Source organism: Protopterus annectens, chromosome 3.part0, assembly GCF_019279795.1.
Source record: "Protopterus annectens isolate FY-2018-M chromosome 3.part0, PAN1.0, whole genome shotgun sequence".
Classification (NCBI taxonomy): Eukaryota; Metazoa; Chordata; order Ceratodontiformes; family Protopteridae; genus Protopterus; species Protopterus annectens.
In genome coordinates, this window is record NC_056731.1 from 862,617,328 (window position 1) to 862,635,382 (window position 18,055).

Genomic DNA, 18,055 nt, shown 5'->3' on the forward strand with positions numbered 1-18,055 from the left:
ATGCTGAAAGGGTTTGTCAGAGAACATTTCTCTGCTACCCTGGTTTTGCGGACCTCCTCTGCCTCTAGGGCGGCATCTATTATTATTCCCCCCTCTGCCTCTAGAGGGGAATCGGCCTTGTGCGTCAGATGAGACTCCCTGGGATTGTTTGCGGAACCACATCTTTCCTCCCCTCTGAACTTTGGGATAGGGTCTAGAAGGGGTAGAAAAACGGACTCCTATGGCAGAGAGAGTCTTACCTTCTACCTCGCACCTGGTCAATGTATCCTTCACCTGTGGACCAAACAAGGATGATCCATCAAAGGGAGAAATGGTGAAGGACGCCTTGAAAGGGTCCACAAAGTTACATAGCCGCATCCAGGCGTGACGTCGTAAGACAACACCTGTGCCTGCGGCTCTACTCACCCCATCTGCAGCATATGAGACCAGCCGCATGGAGGAGTTAACTATGGAATTCAGGGTTGCCAACTGGGAGTTCATTGTGTCTTTGAACCCCTCAGCTGTAGGATCCTTTATCAGTTCACCCATATCCTTGAGTAAATCTCTCTGGAGACGAGTGAAGTGGCATAAGTAATTCAGCGAACGCATTGAAAAGGTCGCTGATGAGAACATCCGCTTGCCGTACCTGTCCATGGTCCTAGATTCCTTATTAGGAGGATGGACAGGAACCGAAGGATCAGCTAACTCTTTCTTAGTGGCCGCAGCCACCACCATGGCATCAACAGGGACACCTTTGGATAAAAAATCTTTATCTCTAGGGGCAGTAATAAATTTAGATGGTCTCCTCGGGGTGGGTTCCACTGAATCAGGAGCCGTCCAAGCCTTCCTTGCCACCACTTCCATAAGGGGGTCAAAGGGAGAGGACACCCAGGAGGTAGAAGGGCGAGAGCCAAACGCCTCAAGATACACTGACTCATCCTCCGAAGGGTTAAGGGCTGGCCAGTTCCCCCTCTGTTTCAGGATCTCGAGGATGTCAGCAAAGGAGACATCCTCAGAGGGGGAACAAGGGGAACCTTCGGATTCCTCTAAGTCAGTGTCAGAGGTGATAGACTCAGGGGAGCCAATGTGCTTCCTCTTGCACTGCCTCTTCCTTGGGGGATCTCCTAGCAGGTCAGGAGAGGCCTCGGAAGAGGAGGAAATTCCCAATGGGGAAACTTGAGGAGTTGGCTCTCTGCGGTCTAAGACAAGGGGGTGAGTAGAAATCACCGCAGGCACTGTAGATGGGGGGGCTGAAGGAGCCGACTGTGGGGCAGAACCTGGTTCTAGCACGCTCCGCATGACCTCAAAGGCACCCCTGTCAGGCAAGGCCAGAGGCCCCCGCTCCGAAGAGACAAGGACCTCCCCCGGCACCGACAGGGACGGCTCCGAAGCCGATGTCAGAGCCGAACTCACCAGCGCCGAAGCCCCGAGAGGGAGAGTGGGGTCGGACTAGGATCCGATGCCACTCGCCCCCTCGGAGCCGACGAAGGAAGCTCGGTGCCGAGATCCCTCCAAGGAGGAGATCGGAGCAGATGACGGAGCCGAAAGGGAAGGTATCGGATCCGACGCACCGACAGTTATGGCTCCGACAAGCCCTGGCTCCAAACTCAAAGACCCAAACTCGGAGGAAGAATGTATTGGGGAACGGAAATAGCCACTGACTGGTAAGTCGGGCTATGCAGCATTTGGGCCAGTGCCTCGGACTTGAGAAGTCTACTCACTACCCTTTGCAAATCGTGGTCAGATAACCTGGAAGACCTTGAGGAATGTGTTTTATGGCTCCGTTCAGAAAGGAGAGGGGATCCTGGCGCCGAATGCACGGAGCCGATAGAGGGGGTCTGGACCTCTTCCTAGACTGTGGCTCCGATAAGAGTATCGGAGCCAATGGAGTTTTATCAGCCTCAGCTCCAGCCGGAGCAGAGGTAACAGTAGGAGGCTTGGAAACATCGGCTCCAGCCGGAGCCGATGTCGAAGCCGACTCAATCTTTCCAGCAGTCGACTCTGAAACTGGAGCCGACTGTTTGGAAGTTTTAGAAGGCTTCCCCGACACAGACTGAGTCGGGGGGCCTTCAGGCTTTAATAAGCCCCGCAAGATTAATTTGTTCTTGCGCTCCTGCAGGACTCTAGGGCTAAAACCATGACAAACAGCACAAGAGTCCTGCAGGTGCAAAGGTCCCAGGCAATACACACAAGAAGTGTGACCGTCTGTCAGAGACATTTTCTGACAGCACGAGTCACACTTCTTGAAGCCTGAGACCTTAGAGTCTTTTGACATAGTAAAGAAGTGCCTGACAACAACACAAACACACTGCAGACACACCCTCTACTGAAAGAATTATTAAAATTAAATTATTAAGGCTAACAAGCCACAAAAATACACACAAACACACAAGCCCTTAACTAAACTAAAAAACAACTAAATCAGTCACACTAAAGGACTGGGGGAAGGGAGGGGTCGAAGGCCTATAAGATAAGGGAAGAAAGGAAGGGAATAAAGACCCGAAAAAAACAGGGGTCGATTAATCTATCTATTTAAATAAACTAAAAGGTTATGGTGTGAGACAAAGAGGGGTTAAGAAATACCTAATATGTAAAAATTCTAACTAACCTGTCTGAGCCGGTAGAAAAGCACCTCGTCAGCTATAGCGGCAAACGAGATCTGAGTAGTTACCGCCTAGCATTGTGGGATATAGGGGAGCCTCGAGCCAGTGGAATTAGCTCTCGAGCTTTAGTATTGGCCGAGTTGGAGCCGAGGATCGGCTCCGAACCCATCCAGCAAGAATGAAGGCGAGATTGACAACTTAACATTATAAAAGTTATCCAACTTAGAATTAGCAGTAAAATTCAATGGCTTTAGTGTAGCAATTCATAAATAAGCTCCACAAATAGCAGGATAATTTAGCAAAAAATATTAGAACTATACAAGACAAAATGGTGTCACAGGAGAAGACAAGCTCTATTCTAAAGTCACAATTACTGGATAATGAAATGCAATCTAGGTGTAAGAATTTTAGAGTTATTGGTGTTCCAGAGGGCTGCAACAAATGTAAATTGTTGGAACAAATTCTGAATGAGACTTTCAGTAATGTTTTGGACCTAACAATTCAAAATTCTGGGCTTGATAGAGTGTGCTGAGTGCCCTTTCTTGCAAATTCTTCCAAACCTAGATCAATATTAGTAAAATTCTTGAAACACAAAGGCAGCAGCAATAAAGAAGACACTAAAAGTAAATAGAGCAAAACTATCTATATTCGTGGATTTCTCACAGGATGTAGCAATGAAAAGGAACTCTTTTACTGAGTTGGAGAAAGTGCTGTGGAAGAACATTAAGTCCACCGTCATATATATCCAGCCAAGTTAAAATATTGTGGAAAGGCATTTCTATGATACAGTTTTGAAAACTAAGACAGAACTAGCTGCTTCGGGAATATTGTGAGGTCTGATGTGCAGCCAGATGATTCCTGCATGTTACCCCTAATGGACAGCATATGAACTTTCTATTGTTTTGTTTTCAACCACATATTTTTCTTTCTGTGTCACAGGTGAGGTGGCATTGGATTTTATCCTTTACATTTAGGAGTTCTAGTCAAACTGAGGTATGTAATGTGTTTTTTCTCTTATCTACTTAATAACATCACTTAGTATAGTAACAAAAATGTTAATGGTGTACATAAGTTTCAAAATTGTGAAGAGTGGTAGACGTTAGTAAAAGTAGACCAGAAAATATTTTTGTTACAAGAATCACATTAGACAGATATTTAATGTGAACAGATAGATGATTGTCAAATTTTATTGGGTAAAATAAATTATTAATAATTCTGACACTTCAAAAACAGCAGGTGTAATAATAATTACTAAACATTCATAAGTATACCAAGTGAAAATGTATATACGATTGAAGGGAAGAGTAATCTCATTTCCTTAGTTACAATTTTGAGAAAGCTAACTTTAGGGTCTGCATATGGACCTTTTGTTGATTATCAAGACTTTTTAGATAATATCTCAGAAGGGTTGCAACACATGGGAAATGTGTGATAACAGCAGGGGATTGGAATGCAGTATTACATCAGAACTATGATCATTCCTTATTAAACCAAGCACAGTCGTATCGTACAAAGCATGATACTTTGTTATTAGATTTTTTACAGAAAGAAAAAGTCTGTGATACTGGCTGAAGGGTAAAATTCCTAGCAAAAGATGTACACAAATATTGCAAATGTAGTCAAGGTGGGTTCAAGATTAGATATTGTTTTTATATCATATTATGTTTTTCTAACTTCTGAATTTTGAGACCCAGAATGCGTTTTATGGACAGATCACTGCTTAATAGCAATGATCCTCAATCATACAGAAATGGGGAAAGTTTGTTATACAAGAAAAATTCTTTCTAAATGGTTTAAATCACAGGATTTTATGAGATTTATTAAAACTGAAACAACACATTTTTGGCTTGATAATAATAATAGTGAGATTGTTTCTTTTAGCATAAACAAGTATAGAATATAAATATGAATAGGGAAAAAAATCTTAAAAGAGCTAGATCAGCAAATTAGAATATTAAATCAACTGATAACTGTTAACCATGAGAAATATCTCCTGCTTTTCAAAGGTAAATTAGGGATTTCTAATAAATTATATAATAAAGTAGAACAAAGTAAATGTATTAAAATTTATTTTAATGATAATTTTATTCAATTAGATCAAATAGGTCAAATACTAGCTTCCTAATGTTGTGACATAAAAAAAATCTTGCAAATACAAGATGTAGATGGCAGTATGACAGTAGACAAGCATCAAACTGGATTTATAATCAATAAACATTTTAAGAGAATATATAACTGTAAATAGATTAAAGATTATAATGTGATAGATAAGTGGCTAAGGATGACCCCAAAATAAAATTGTAAACTTTACAACCAAAACTAATGGTATGTGACATTAAACAAGCTATCAAAAAGTTAAAGCCAAATAAAACTTCACAATTACATGGTTACGTAGCAGAATTTTACCAGTTTTTATAGATAATTTAGTTCCATATTTATATAACTGGCAAATGTAATGAATATTCCAAATTGAAGAAAACCACAGCCCATGAATTTTTCAGAAATAGTTTTGTTTAACAAATACTGAAAAGATGGTTTATAGCCAGAGTATTATATACCCATGTAATTGCTCAATATGGATTATAAGGTTATAGCCTACATAATAAATATAAAACTGGTCACATACATACATAAATGCCTTCACCTTATGCAGTTCATTTTTTTGTCCTAACTGGACTATGGTAGAGGCCAGTAAACTACTTCAAGCATTATAATATGGCAAGCAGCTAGTTTATCTTGTGATTTTGGCTATTTAGAGTTAATCAAGTTTAATGAGACCAAAGCCTTTGATTATATTAATTTTAGAATATTATGAAGTGCCAACATCCTTGATTAGTGTGATTCAAAATCTTTATGCACAGACAGAAATTATCAGATTAAATAATAAAATGTGCCTAAGTTTGAATTAACAACAGGTGTGAGACAAAGATGTCTCCTACTGACAACTCTTTTCATGTTAGCATTTAATCCATTATTATATAAATAACAGGAGATAATAACATATTCAACTATAAATGGGAAAGAAATTGCACTATTGACATATGCAGATAATTTAATGATTGTGTCAGCAGATTTTAGTAAAGACGGAAAATTTATCATGGAATGTATAAGGGGAGGACGTTATTTAATTGAATATGCAATAAATTATGAAGAATCAGAAAGATGCAAACAATGTCAAAATAAAAGAGACAAAGATAAAAATTCCAAAACTCGTTTAATGGCAGTAGCTACATTTCTATGTATTTATAATTGTGCAGAATTTGATAAGATGTTACAGAAAACTTGTGCTTTGTATTTAGGGAAAGTGGAAAATGTGCTGGAGTATTTTATATATATATATATATATATATATATATATATATATAAAATACATTGTTTATTATTAGAAATAATTAATATAATAAAGATGAAGGTGTTACCTATTATTTTATTCCCATTACAGAATTTTTTTTGGTTTCCCCCTCAGATATAATGAATTTCATAAGTTAAGAAACTAATAATTAATTTTTTGTGGAGTGTGTGTGTGTGGGGGGGGGGTCACCAAAAATACCATGGTGAGTAGTAACAACACCAAGAGATAAAGATGGTTTAGGAAGGCCAGGCATTGTTAAGTATACCATTCTTTGCACTTTTGTGAACTTAATGAACTTACAGTATGCTGGGAAAAAGGTCTATGATTTAATAAGGGGATAAAATTATGAAATCAAAGAGCCCGATTCCAAGATTATTATAGTTAAAAATCTTACAGTTTGGGGTTGTTTGATTATTACAGTAAATAGATAACAGAATAACTGACTTTATTAACTGTGCCCAGTTCTAAAATGGAAGAAACACATTAAGCATTGGTGAAGTCTGCCATTACCACTGAAGAGCACCTGGAAAAAAATGGTAGAAAACATTGCAGTTGCTAGTGCAGCTACTAAACAACAACCATTAAGACTTAGTGAAACTAGTACATCCTTACACAAAAGCTCTGCCACCGCCAACCAACACTGAGCCTGCAAAAATAACTTGCCACAGTTCAACATCATGCTAAGGAAACCAGTAACTATTCTGGCAACTTCAAAAGTTGGTAACTTTATGAACAAAAGTACACCTGTGTAAGTAAACTTACTATAACAGTCTATGTTTGAATATATATGGGTGTCTTTCATATGTTCAAGAGTTCAACTGTTTCAACAAATAAAGAACAGGAAAAGCAATCAATAAGGGAAAGATCCCAAATTGCCATCCTTTTCAAGTTCAAGACTGGGGTACAGAAGGGATTGGAAATTTGCTATTACCCACTGTGTGTGATCTCAAAGCTGGTGTGTTTGTGTGTGTGTGTGTGTGTGTGTGTGTGTGTGTGTGTGTGTGTGTGTGTGTGTGTGTGTGTATATCATACAGTCAAATGGGTTTTCAGTGTTTTGAAATTTCGGTGTTATGGTCTCAGTCAAATGAGTTTCTATCAAATGAACGTTCGATCATATGAAGTAGACCTATATATATATATATATATATATATATATATATATATATATATATATATATATATATATCTATATATATAGATATATCTATATATATAGATATATATATATGTCTACCTGAAAACGCTGAATGTGCACAACGCCGATGACGAGAACACCGACACCGGAAGATCGACAATGGAGAAGACCGACAGTTGAGAATCCTGACACTGAGAACACCGACATGTTAAGGTAAGTGTGCGATAGGGACAGACATTACGGTCAGGATGTGGGTAAGGTAAGTGTGTGATTGTGACAGACGTTAGGGTAGGGTGCGGGTCAGGTAAGTGTGTGATAGTGACAGACTTTAGGTTTAGGAGCGAGTTAAGTGAGTTAGGGTTTGGGTGCGGGTAAAGTAAGTGTGCGATAGTGACGGCCTTGAGGGTTAGGGGCGGATTAAGAGGGTTACGGTGCGGGTAAGGTAAGTTTGCGATAGTGACGGACCTTAGGGTTAGGGTTTGGGTTAAGGTTAGTGTATAGATAGTTGTGTATGCAAGGTTTAGTGTAGGTTTGTAAGGTTTTTGGTGTGCTTGTGTTGTGTGTGTTTTTTGGGAAAGGTATTTGTTTTGTTGATTGTCGGGATTTTGGTTTGTCGGGCATGTGAAGTTTCATGTTTTTGAACTTTCTTTTTTTGTCGGTTTTTTCGTGTCGGTTATTTTATCGGTGTTTTGGCTTGTCGGTGTTATCAGGTAGACCCATATATATATATATATATATATATATATATATATATATATATATATATATATATATATATACACATAAAATATATATGTAGATAAATATAACTTGAGATTACCAAAATCTCAGTAGACCAACATTCACATCACTGAGCCGAAAAGCACGAAGTTTCACATTAGTGAAACTTCACAATACCAACATCCAAATGCCCAGCAGTTCAAGCTGAGCAGAACAGGAAATCCCCTCTTGTGCATGTTGTAGGCTGATCACGGAGCTAGTATCTTTAAATAGCAAGGAGTTTGGGGGGGGCAGCCCCCCATGGGGGGTGCAGGGGGGCATAGCCTCCCTGCAAAAACGTTAAAAAGTAAGGGTTTGTAGTGAAGGTTTTTTTGCTTTTTTTCATGTTTGTTATGAATATTCATGTTGGTGCTGTGGAGACCATCATGAGTATTTAGTGGTAACTGCTAAGGGTCTAGGTTTATTGGTTGGTGGGCCAGGCGTGGGTGAAGGGAAGTAGGTAGTTTTATTTGGAATGTTTTTTTTTTTTTTTACATGGTGAGGTTAGTTGTGATTTTGAAGTGTTAGTGTTCTGTGTGTCATTATGAGGTGTCGAGTGTTTGAAATGTCGGTGTTTAGGATTCTGTGATTTAAATGCTGGTCTGCTGAGATTTCAGTAATCTTAATATATATATATATATATATATATATATATATATATATATATATATATATATATAGGTTCATAGGTTCATAGGTTCATACTAGGCTATCTGCCCTAGGGCATTTATAAGCCTAGCCAGAATGTGTTTGGCTTTCGCCACCCATTTTAAATTTATTTTGCTATGCCCTTTTTCGAGGTTAGTATACTGTGCCTCTGTCTAACAGTGACACAGAAGTGATACCCGGGGTAAACCTACGATCTCCCATCCACTCATCAAGATTCCTCTTGAAGAGAGTCAATGAGGGACTCTGCCTAACCTGGACTGGGATTTTATTCCAGAGTGAAGGGAGCCTCTGGGTTATGAATCTGTCCCTCCAGCATGTCCTATTTATTTCAGTGCTGAGGTTCAAGTCTCTCGAGTGAGTAGCTCGATGGGATTTGGATTTTCTGAGGTGCAGCATGTCCATTAAGTCCGGGTTGGACATGGCTTTATACATCAGGCACAGATCGCCTCTGAACAGGCGGTATGCCACTGAGTAGAGCTGGAGTTTCTTTAACCGGCAGCATATGGCATCTGTTTGAGCCCTTTGATCCTCTTGGTGAGGTACTTTTGGGGTCTTTCCAGTTGCTGCAGGTGTCTGGTAAGGTACATCCCAAAAGGGGCATTGTACTCAATTATGGGCCTGATGAGGGATGAGTAAAGAGGCACGATGACCTCCCCTGATCTAGATGTGAATCCCTTCATGATTAGGTGGGCTATATAAAATGTTTTTCTAACCACTTTGGCCACGTGGTTGTCAAATGAGAGATTACTATCAACTTGGGTCCCCAGGTCCCTAATTACTTCTTCTGTACTTAATGGATTTCCACCTATGTGGTAATTTGTGGGCACTTTGTTTTTGCCAAAGGGGATGACTATACACTTTTTGGCATTTAGCTTGAGGCCATGGCTCTGGCACCAGTTGTCTGTTTCTATGAGGCCCTTTTGGAGGATGCTTGTGTCGGCTGGAGAGTCGATTATGGCGCCCAGTTTGCAGTCATCTGCGAACTTGGTCAGCCACAGTCCTTCCGTGTTGGCCTGTACCTCCGAGAAATATATACCGAACAAGAGAGGTCCCAGGACTGAGCCTTGTGGGACACCACTTGTAACTGGTTTGGAGTCTGACATGGCTCCAGCAATTCTAACCATGTGGGTTCTGTCCTTGAGCCAGTTTGCAATCCATCTAGTGACATAGGGGTTTATATTTAAGCTGGTGAGCTTATCTATAATGCCCGAGTGGGGTATTGTATCAAGGCTTTGCGAGGTCCAGGTAGGCTGTGTGGATCACCTTCCCTCGTCAATGGCCTTGGTGACTGTTTCAAAGAAATCAACCAGGTTTAAGAGGCAGGATCTGCCCTTAACAAAGCCGAACTGGGTAGGATCCAGTGTTTGTAGGTCCCCAATATCTTTATTTATGAGGTCCATGATGATCCTTTCCATAGCTTTGCAGACCAAGCTAGTCAGGCTTATGGGGCGATAGTTTCCAGGATCCGTTGAGGCACCACCTTTATGGAGAGGGACCACTGTTGCTGTCGCCACTCTTTGGGCACATATCCTGTAGTAAGGCTGAGATTGAACAGTAGTTTTATGTTTGGGTTTAGCTCTTCTTTGAGTTCATGTAGGACGAGCCGGGACACCATCTGGTCCCATTGATGCTGTGTTTTTGCTTTGGAGAGGGCGGCTCTTACCTGAGCATCTGAGATGTCAGGGGCAGCACTCTGCTGGGATAGATATTTGCCCTTTTGGTGGGGAGAGGGAGAAGTTTGCGCTGAACCTGTCAGCTAGGATGTTGGCAATGTCTGTGGGTTCGGTGTATTTTTGTCATTTTGGACTAATTCTGAGCATATCTGGGAATTACCACCCAGGTTCCTAACATAACTAAAGAAAGCCTTGTGATTATCCTTAGTGTCCTGTGCAATTTTTCTCTCAAAGCTGGCCTTAGACAATTTTATGTGTGCCCGTAGTTTTTGCTAATACTGATCAGTGATGCCTTCCCTTGGGATTTTGCTTTATCATTTAGTAGCTTCCTCCTTCTATTGTATAGTTTGTTTATGGCTGGGGTCCACCAGACAGGACGTCTGCCTTTGGAGGATTGGGTCTTGGTTTTATTTGGGATCGCATGATCCATGCATTCCTGAAGGTGTTCATAGAATGCGTTTATAAAGGATTCTGCGGTCTGGGCCGTATTTTCCACAGGCCGGGGCTTTGAAGGATTCCACCTCAGTTTTGAGGAGTGTAAAATTTGCTTTAGAGAAGTTTTTCACTGTGGTTTTCTGGGCAGGAGGTGGGGTCGGGATGTGAATATCCAGTGAGATTAGTTTATGGTCTGATCTTACCAGTGAGGGATACACTTCTGGTCTGGAGCATAGAGTCCCCATGTTGGTGATGATCAGGTCCAGTATGTTTTCCCTCTTGTGGGAGTGGTAACAAGTTGTTCCATAGCATTTGAGTTTATAAATTCTAGGAACCTTTGGGCTAGGGTGTTGGAGCTAGAGTAATGCTTCCAGTCTATGTTTGGGTAGTTGAAGTCGCCCAATATAATGGTGTTTGGAGAGACCTTCATATTTTCCAGTGTTCTCAGGAAGGCCGAGTGGGGTTCCTGGGTTTGGGAGGGTGGTCTGTAGCAGGCTATAAACTGGAAGGCAGTTTTACCCACTGTTAGTTGCACATGGATAGTCTCTGATGCTTCGTGCTTTGCCACCAACCTGGAGGTGTGGGTATCTTTGATGAATATCGATACTCCTTCTCCTTTTGTGGTTCGGTCCAAGTGTTGGGCCGAAAAGCATGGTATGAGGTATAACCTGGTAGTGCTGGGGTGCTCTCGGGAGCCCTGAACCAGGTTTCTGTTACTACACAGATATCGATGTTCTCCATGCTAAGGAGAGTTTCGAGTGCGTGCATCTTGAGGTTTAGACTTCTGGCGTTGAGTAGCATTACTCTTAGTTTCTTATCCCTTGTGTTACCTATGGAGGTGGGTTTGTCTTTTGAGCCTTGCCTAAAAAGGCACTATGGGGTAGCAAGAGCCTTTGCCAATATCCGAAAGCCCAGGCTGACAGGTGCAAGCCGTCCCTAGCGAAGCATCGTGGCTTGTCGAGCATATCATCCCAAGCTGACAGGTATTGGATCCCCTTTGAATGACACCAGTACTTAAGCCAATTGTTGAAATTGATCATCTTGTCTTCATATTGTGGCATCATTCTTGGTGAGGGTAAGATGCTACTCAAGGTCAGGGTCATACCGGCCTGGGCTACATGCTCAGAGAGCTCCTTTATGTCTCTTTTCATGTAGTCCAGGGAGGTACGTCTCAGGTCATTCACACCAGCATGGACAATGACTGAGTCATATTTGTACTTGCCTTGGAGTGACCTGAGTGCTTGTGTTATGTGGCGGATCCTAGCGCCCGACAGGCTGCTCACCGTGACCCTCTCCTTGTTCAGCCTGGTGAGCGGGACGTCAGTGTGCCTGACGATAGTGTCACCTATTACAAGTGTATCAAGTGTGTTGTTTAGTCTTAAGGGCTGTGACTGTTTGGCACACTGGCTTTGTGAGATATGTGTTGCACGTGTTTTGTTTTGGGGTAGCGGCTGCTTGGGTGTCTGCTTTGGAGGTCTCTGCTGCTTCGCCAGATCTTTATTTAGAGCCTCCGAGTATGTTTTTGTGTGATTATGTGTTTGGTTTGCTGTCGTGGTAGGTCTATGTGAGACTGGAATTGTAGTGAGTGTGGTTTCCTTCTCCTCCTGACTGGTTATGCCAGTATTGAGTTGAGAGAGCTTGGCCTCCAGTTTGGCTATATGATTGCATCTCTCACATGTGTTGGAATTTGTTGGGAGGAGGAGAGGGTTGTCTGTGTACATGAGGCAGTTGTAACATTGCCTCAAAATTCCCATATTCACCAGCTGGACCGGAGAGGAGATTGACAACTGACCTTTGGACATGCTAGAATAATATTGGGAATTCCTTAATAATTGAAAACCAGGGCCAGTGGGGAGTGAGGGTGTAGTGCTTTTAATTTTTAGTGCTGACTTATATAATTGCTTTAGTGAGCAAGTGCCAGGTAACTTAAGTGCAATGTGTTACAGGTAACTTAAATGCAAAAACAGCAAACAGTAACTTTCTTTCAAGTGAAACAAGGAAATAAGTACAGTAAGCAATGCAGATATCACTAGTGATCCACAGAAGCGCTGAAAAGCTGCGTATTAGGTGGAATTAGCGTTCCAGGGAAATAACAAGCAAACAAACAACAAGCATATAAACAAAGCTACACACACACACACACACACACACACACACACACACACACACACACACACACACACACACACACATATTTATGTATGTATAACTTAGCAGGAGGTAGAAGGGCTTGCTCCCTGCAAAAAAAAAGTGTTTATGCTTCCATTTGTTTTTTTTTTGAATGCTTGACTTTCGAACAGTTAATTGCTGTCATTGTTTTGAGTGTCAGCATGCACGTCATGGGAATTAAAACATTTCAATTTTCATTTTAGCTTTGCAGATTTGAACTGTAAGACCCTCACACATACCATGCATAATTTAAATATCATACCCCACCACTTTACAGCATAATATAATATAAATATGTAAACACTTGTGAGCTCACACACACAAAAAATGATTCTGCATTTTTCTGTTGGTGTTTATGAATATGTGCACACAGTCTGATGAAAGTGAATTCATCTGTTAAATGTCAGTGTAGTGTTACATATTACAGACAGCTACTCATCGAAAACTGCAGTTAGATAGGAGCTACTTATAAATAAAACACTTAAATGTTGCATACCTCAAGGCATTCAGGATGATTAGCAGCAAATTTCTTCCACTCCTCCAATGTGTAGTGTTTGTGAATAACAGTGAACAAATTATGCTGGAGGGAAACAGACAAAATTCTGTTATAACACATTGTCACCTTTTCCACTGTCACAAAATAATAAATTAACAGAAAAGGCAGTTTATTTCAGCACTGAGCAGTAGCCAAAAACAGTGTAGTGTCAAATATTTAAATGTCAAGGGATGGGCAACTGTATTATACAGTCAGAAAACTTGAGTGTACACAAAGCTGTAGCCATTTTGGTAGTTTGCACAAGGTGCACTATTCTGGTGAAAACGTTTGGAAACTTTCTAGTGATGTTATGCATTTCGATGAGCTTCAGCATGGCACAAGTGACTTAATAGATAAGACCTAATTTTTAATATAGTGTTAAAATAGTTGACTTAACCTCAGACTGATTTTGTATTACAGCTATTGCTTCCAATGTACAGCAACTAGCAGTCAATATTAACATTATACCTACAGAAAATTTGTGAGGAAAAAGTGAGCAATACAACACATGAATATAACATGCATGTTGCAGTAACAAAAGTAATGTAAAAAAAAGATTTCTCCTAATTTCCTGCTCTTCTTTATCAACTAAGGCTTAATCCAAAAGCAGAAAACACAATGTTAAAGAAACAAAACTAATGTATTTACCATAACTATAGATCTTTGTTGCCTTCTTTTCATCTGTTTCAACCTTTGGGTTGTTAGATCTGACCAGATCCGACCTCAAAGCATTTTCTGAAACTTTGAATCAAGGGCTCTGACTCCTCCTCGACATATAATTCCCTCCACTACACTTTAGTTCCTCAGATAGAATTTGCCAGATATATCATTTAAAAAATTCTATCCAGAATTATAATACTAAAGAATACAAATAATAAAGTTACAAAGAAAAACTGCATGGAGTGCTGTTAACAGACAAGGTCTCTTGCGTGGTCTGTCCAGTCACCAGGAGCTGTCAATGAGAATATTGGAAGGGGGAAGGAGAGCGGTATGCTGAACTGCATGAAAAGAAGACAACACAGATCTAGTGTTATGGTAAGTGCACAGCTTTTGTATCCGATGTCTATTTTCGTATGACTCAAATTTCGAACAGACCCCCAAGTTACCAATCACCTGGGTGGTATCAAGGAAGGACAATCCTGAGGATGGCAGAGTCAAAGGATGAACGCAATCTACATTGTACATCCAGCTTATAATGAGGCACAAACATATGAACCATGGACCAACTTACTGCCGCACCAATATCATCAACTGGAATTCTATTCATAAAGGCTTTATAGGTAGCTACTGTCTTTGTAGAATGAGTGTTGGGTTTGTAGATAAAGACAGACTTCTTTTAGCATAAGCAAAAGAAATACACTCTGACAACCATCTTGATAGGGTACCTTTAGAAATTATTTTACTCAGTTTTGCCCTGGAGAAAGCTATAGACAGCTGGTCCGACTTTTTGTAGTGCTTTGACTTATGAAGATATAACTTGAATTGTTGATGAACATCTAGTATGTGCAGTACATAGTCCTTTGTGTATCTTGGAGATAGATTCATTCAGATTTGCTTCAGATGTTCCCTTAGGGAGAAAGAACATGCTAGTTCTTAGCACCATTCTGTCTTTATAGAAAACTAAATAGGGAGGCTTGCAAGAAAGGGCTTGTAGTTTGTCTCACTGAAGTGAGTGTAATTAGTAAAATTGTCTTCCAAGAAATAAATATTACGCTGTTTGTTCAAGGGGGTGGGGTGGGGTGAGTTAAGGCTTGTAGCAAAATTGTGATATCCCAAGAAGGGAACGGGATCCATAACTGGGAGTCTCAGCAAAAAAGTTCCCTTGAGGAAGGCTTTGGAAATTATCAGAAATGCTATGGAGGTGTCATTTTGTCCAAAGAGAGAATTGGAAATAGCAACCATTTGTACTTAATAGGAAAAACTGGATCCACCGTGAAAAAGTTCTGACAAAAACTCCAAAACAGAAGGGAGAGGTGTTGAGAAAGGCCCAAATGGAACACACTTTTCATTTACTTTGGAAAATCTTCTTCGCATATTGTTTTTGAGAAGCTGAGATAATGTGGACCACTGAACCAGAAAGCCTCGCATCTTTATCTATAGTAAAAACCAGAGGAAACACATGGCCAATCTCATGGACTTTTCCTCTGGAAGTGGCATTCCAGATGGTGACTTAGAAGATTTAGATAGTGATCTGATATCCAGAGAGGATGTACCAGATGAAGTCACAGGAAGGGGAACCAAACTATCTAGTGGCAAATGGGAGCAATGAGGATCTTTCTGATCTTACACCTTCTGGCTTTCTGAATAAATCTGGTTATGAGGGGTATTGGAGGAAAGGTGTAGAGGAGGCCTGGGGGCTAACTGTGGACTAGAACATCTTTCAGTGATTGTCCCCATGGAGGGATCAGGGTAAAGTAACTTCTGCACTTATTGTTCAAGTAGGATGCGAAAAGGTCCCAGTAAGGTTGGCCCCTTCGGCTGAAGATCTGAGTTGCCACTGCTTGGTTGAAAGACCACTCATGAGATGTAAAAATCGACCTGCTCAGTTTGTCTGATAGTATAATGGACATCCCTGGAATGTGGCTAACAGAAAATGATGTGAAGATGTCGCCCACTACCACACTATCATAATCCCTCAGCATACAAGACATGATCGGGTAACCCCCCTCCCCCTTGTTGATATACCAGACCACTGTCATGTTGTCTGCCTGGACAGAAATCACATCTCTGGGGAGGAAGTCCTGAAAAGCCTGCAATGCTAGGAGGTCTGCCCTCATCTCCAAAACACTGATGTGAAAATTGGCCTCTAAATGTATCCAGGAACCTTGGACTACCATCCCTTTGAAATGCACGCCCCCAAGAACAGAGGCATCCTTGGTTACTGTGGCTAGTGGCTGCGCTTGGCAAAATGGTCAGCCTTCTGTTACTGATGGAGAAGTAATCCACCAAAAGATGTGATTCTTGCATGCTTGAGTGATACGAATCCTGGAATGGAGAAGATGAACGTTTTGAGACCACTGGACTGAAAGGGGCGACTGAAGAACTCTCATGTGGAACCTGGCTAGGGGCATGAGAGTGTCTGTCAAAACCATTAGACCTAGTTGATGAAGCAGAAGTCTTGCTTGAAGAGAAGGATGTCGAATGAGCTGGGTGTTAACTAGATGCAGTGAAAGTACCCTGTAATCTGGTAACTTGGCTATTTGCAGAGAAATGTTCAGGTGACATTCAATGAATTCCATCTGTTGTGTTGGAGTCAGATGGCTCTTGGTGTGATTCTCTGTTATGCCCAAATTATGTAGCAAGTGGAGCAAAAGGTCCTGATGCTGTAGAAGTAGCAGTAGATCCTTGGATGAAGCAGTGAGGAGCCAATCATCTAAATATGGTAAAACTTGGATTCCCTAACAGATGGTGATGTACAGTTACTACTACCGTTATCTTTGTAAAACACCCTGGGGGCTGGGGAAAGACTGAAGGGAAGTGCTTTGAATTGATGGAGAAACCTCCTGTATTGTGGCTCTGTCTTTATATAATAGGCATTTTGGAGATCCACAGAGCACATCCAATCTTCCTTCCTCAAAAGAGGCTGTATGGACTGAAGTGTGACCATCCAAAATTGTGTCTGTTTTACAAACTGATTGAGATGACTCAGGTCCAAAACTAGTCTAAGGTCCCCTGTCTTTTTGGGTACTAAAAAGAACCTGGAATAGACTCTGGATTCTAACTGGTCTTGAAGGACTTGTTGGATGAAAGTTTTTATAGCAGCTTGGTAACCTCTGCTGCTGTGGATTCCCACTGACTGGGTGGCATGGTGGAATCTTTCCCTTTTTTCTTGGTGGGTAAGAAAAAGGAATGGAGTAGTCTCTGGTTTCTATCTATAACACCCAGGAATCTGTTGTAATGTTTTTCCAAGCTTGAGGGTGTATGGATTAGAGCCCGCCAACTGAGAGTTCAGCAGTTGGGCAACCTTTCAGAAGTGCTGGAAGAGTTTCTTGGTGCAGGGACAGTGGCAACCCTAATAAACTGGTCCATCTCTGCCTCTGGGGTGAGGTCCATTGGAACTACTTCCTCCTCTGCCCCAGCGAGGTCTATTTGCAGCAGTTTTGTGGTTATAACCTTGTGACTTCCAGAACCATATTTTCTTGCCACCCCTCTGATTTCTAGGAAAGCTCTTTTGGAAGTAGAGAAATAGATTCCCATGGCACAGAGGGTTTTTACCATCCTGCTCACTCCTGGTCAGCATATTTTTTACTTTAGGTTTAAAACAGCAAAGAACCTTCAAAGGGGGAATTGGCAAAGGACATATTGAAGCTTTCCATAAAATCGCAAAGGTGTCCAGGTATGCCAGTGCATTGTAATGCTAGTGCCTGCTGCTCTAGTTATGCCATCAGCTGCTTTAAGAGAACAGATGCATGGTCATATTCGACAGAGATTGGAGGGCAGACCATTGGGAGTCTACATTTTTTTTAACATCTACTGGTAAACTACCTGAGAGAAACTTGGTGAGTTCTTTGTTCAAGTCCCTCTGTTAATGTGTCTTATGCTAAGCAGTTCAGCGCTCTGAGCGCAAACATCACTGAAGAGTATTTCCATTTCCCAAACCTTTCCAAAGCCCTTGATTCCCAATATGGGGGATGGAAGAAGAACTTCCTTCAGCTAGTTCCTGTTTCTGTGGCTGCAACTATGACCATGGCATCTACAGGTGGACCTTTGCTCCAATGCGTCCTGTCCTTGGGACAACTAAAATCC

At 41.2% G+C, this 18,055-nt stretch overlaps 1 protein-coding gene across 2 annotated transcripts in view; it reads right to left on the reverse strand.

Moving 5' to 3' along the window:
- The window catches only part of GMPR (guanosine monophosphate reductase), a 1,135,646-nt gene that overhangs the window by 669,861 nt on the left and 447,730 nt on the right, over positions 1 to 18,055 (reverse strand). For both annotated transcript variants that reach the window (XM_044065201.1, XM_044065200.1), the window contains exon 3: positions 13,271 to 13,354. In XM_044065201.1, coding sequence (XP_043921136.1) covers positions 13,271 to 13,354 — 84 coding nt within the window. The remainder of the gene's footprint in view (positions 1 to 13,270; positions 13,355 to 18,055) is intronic.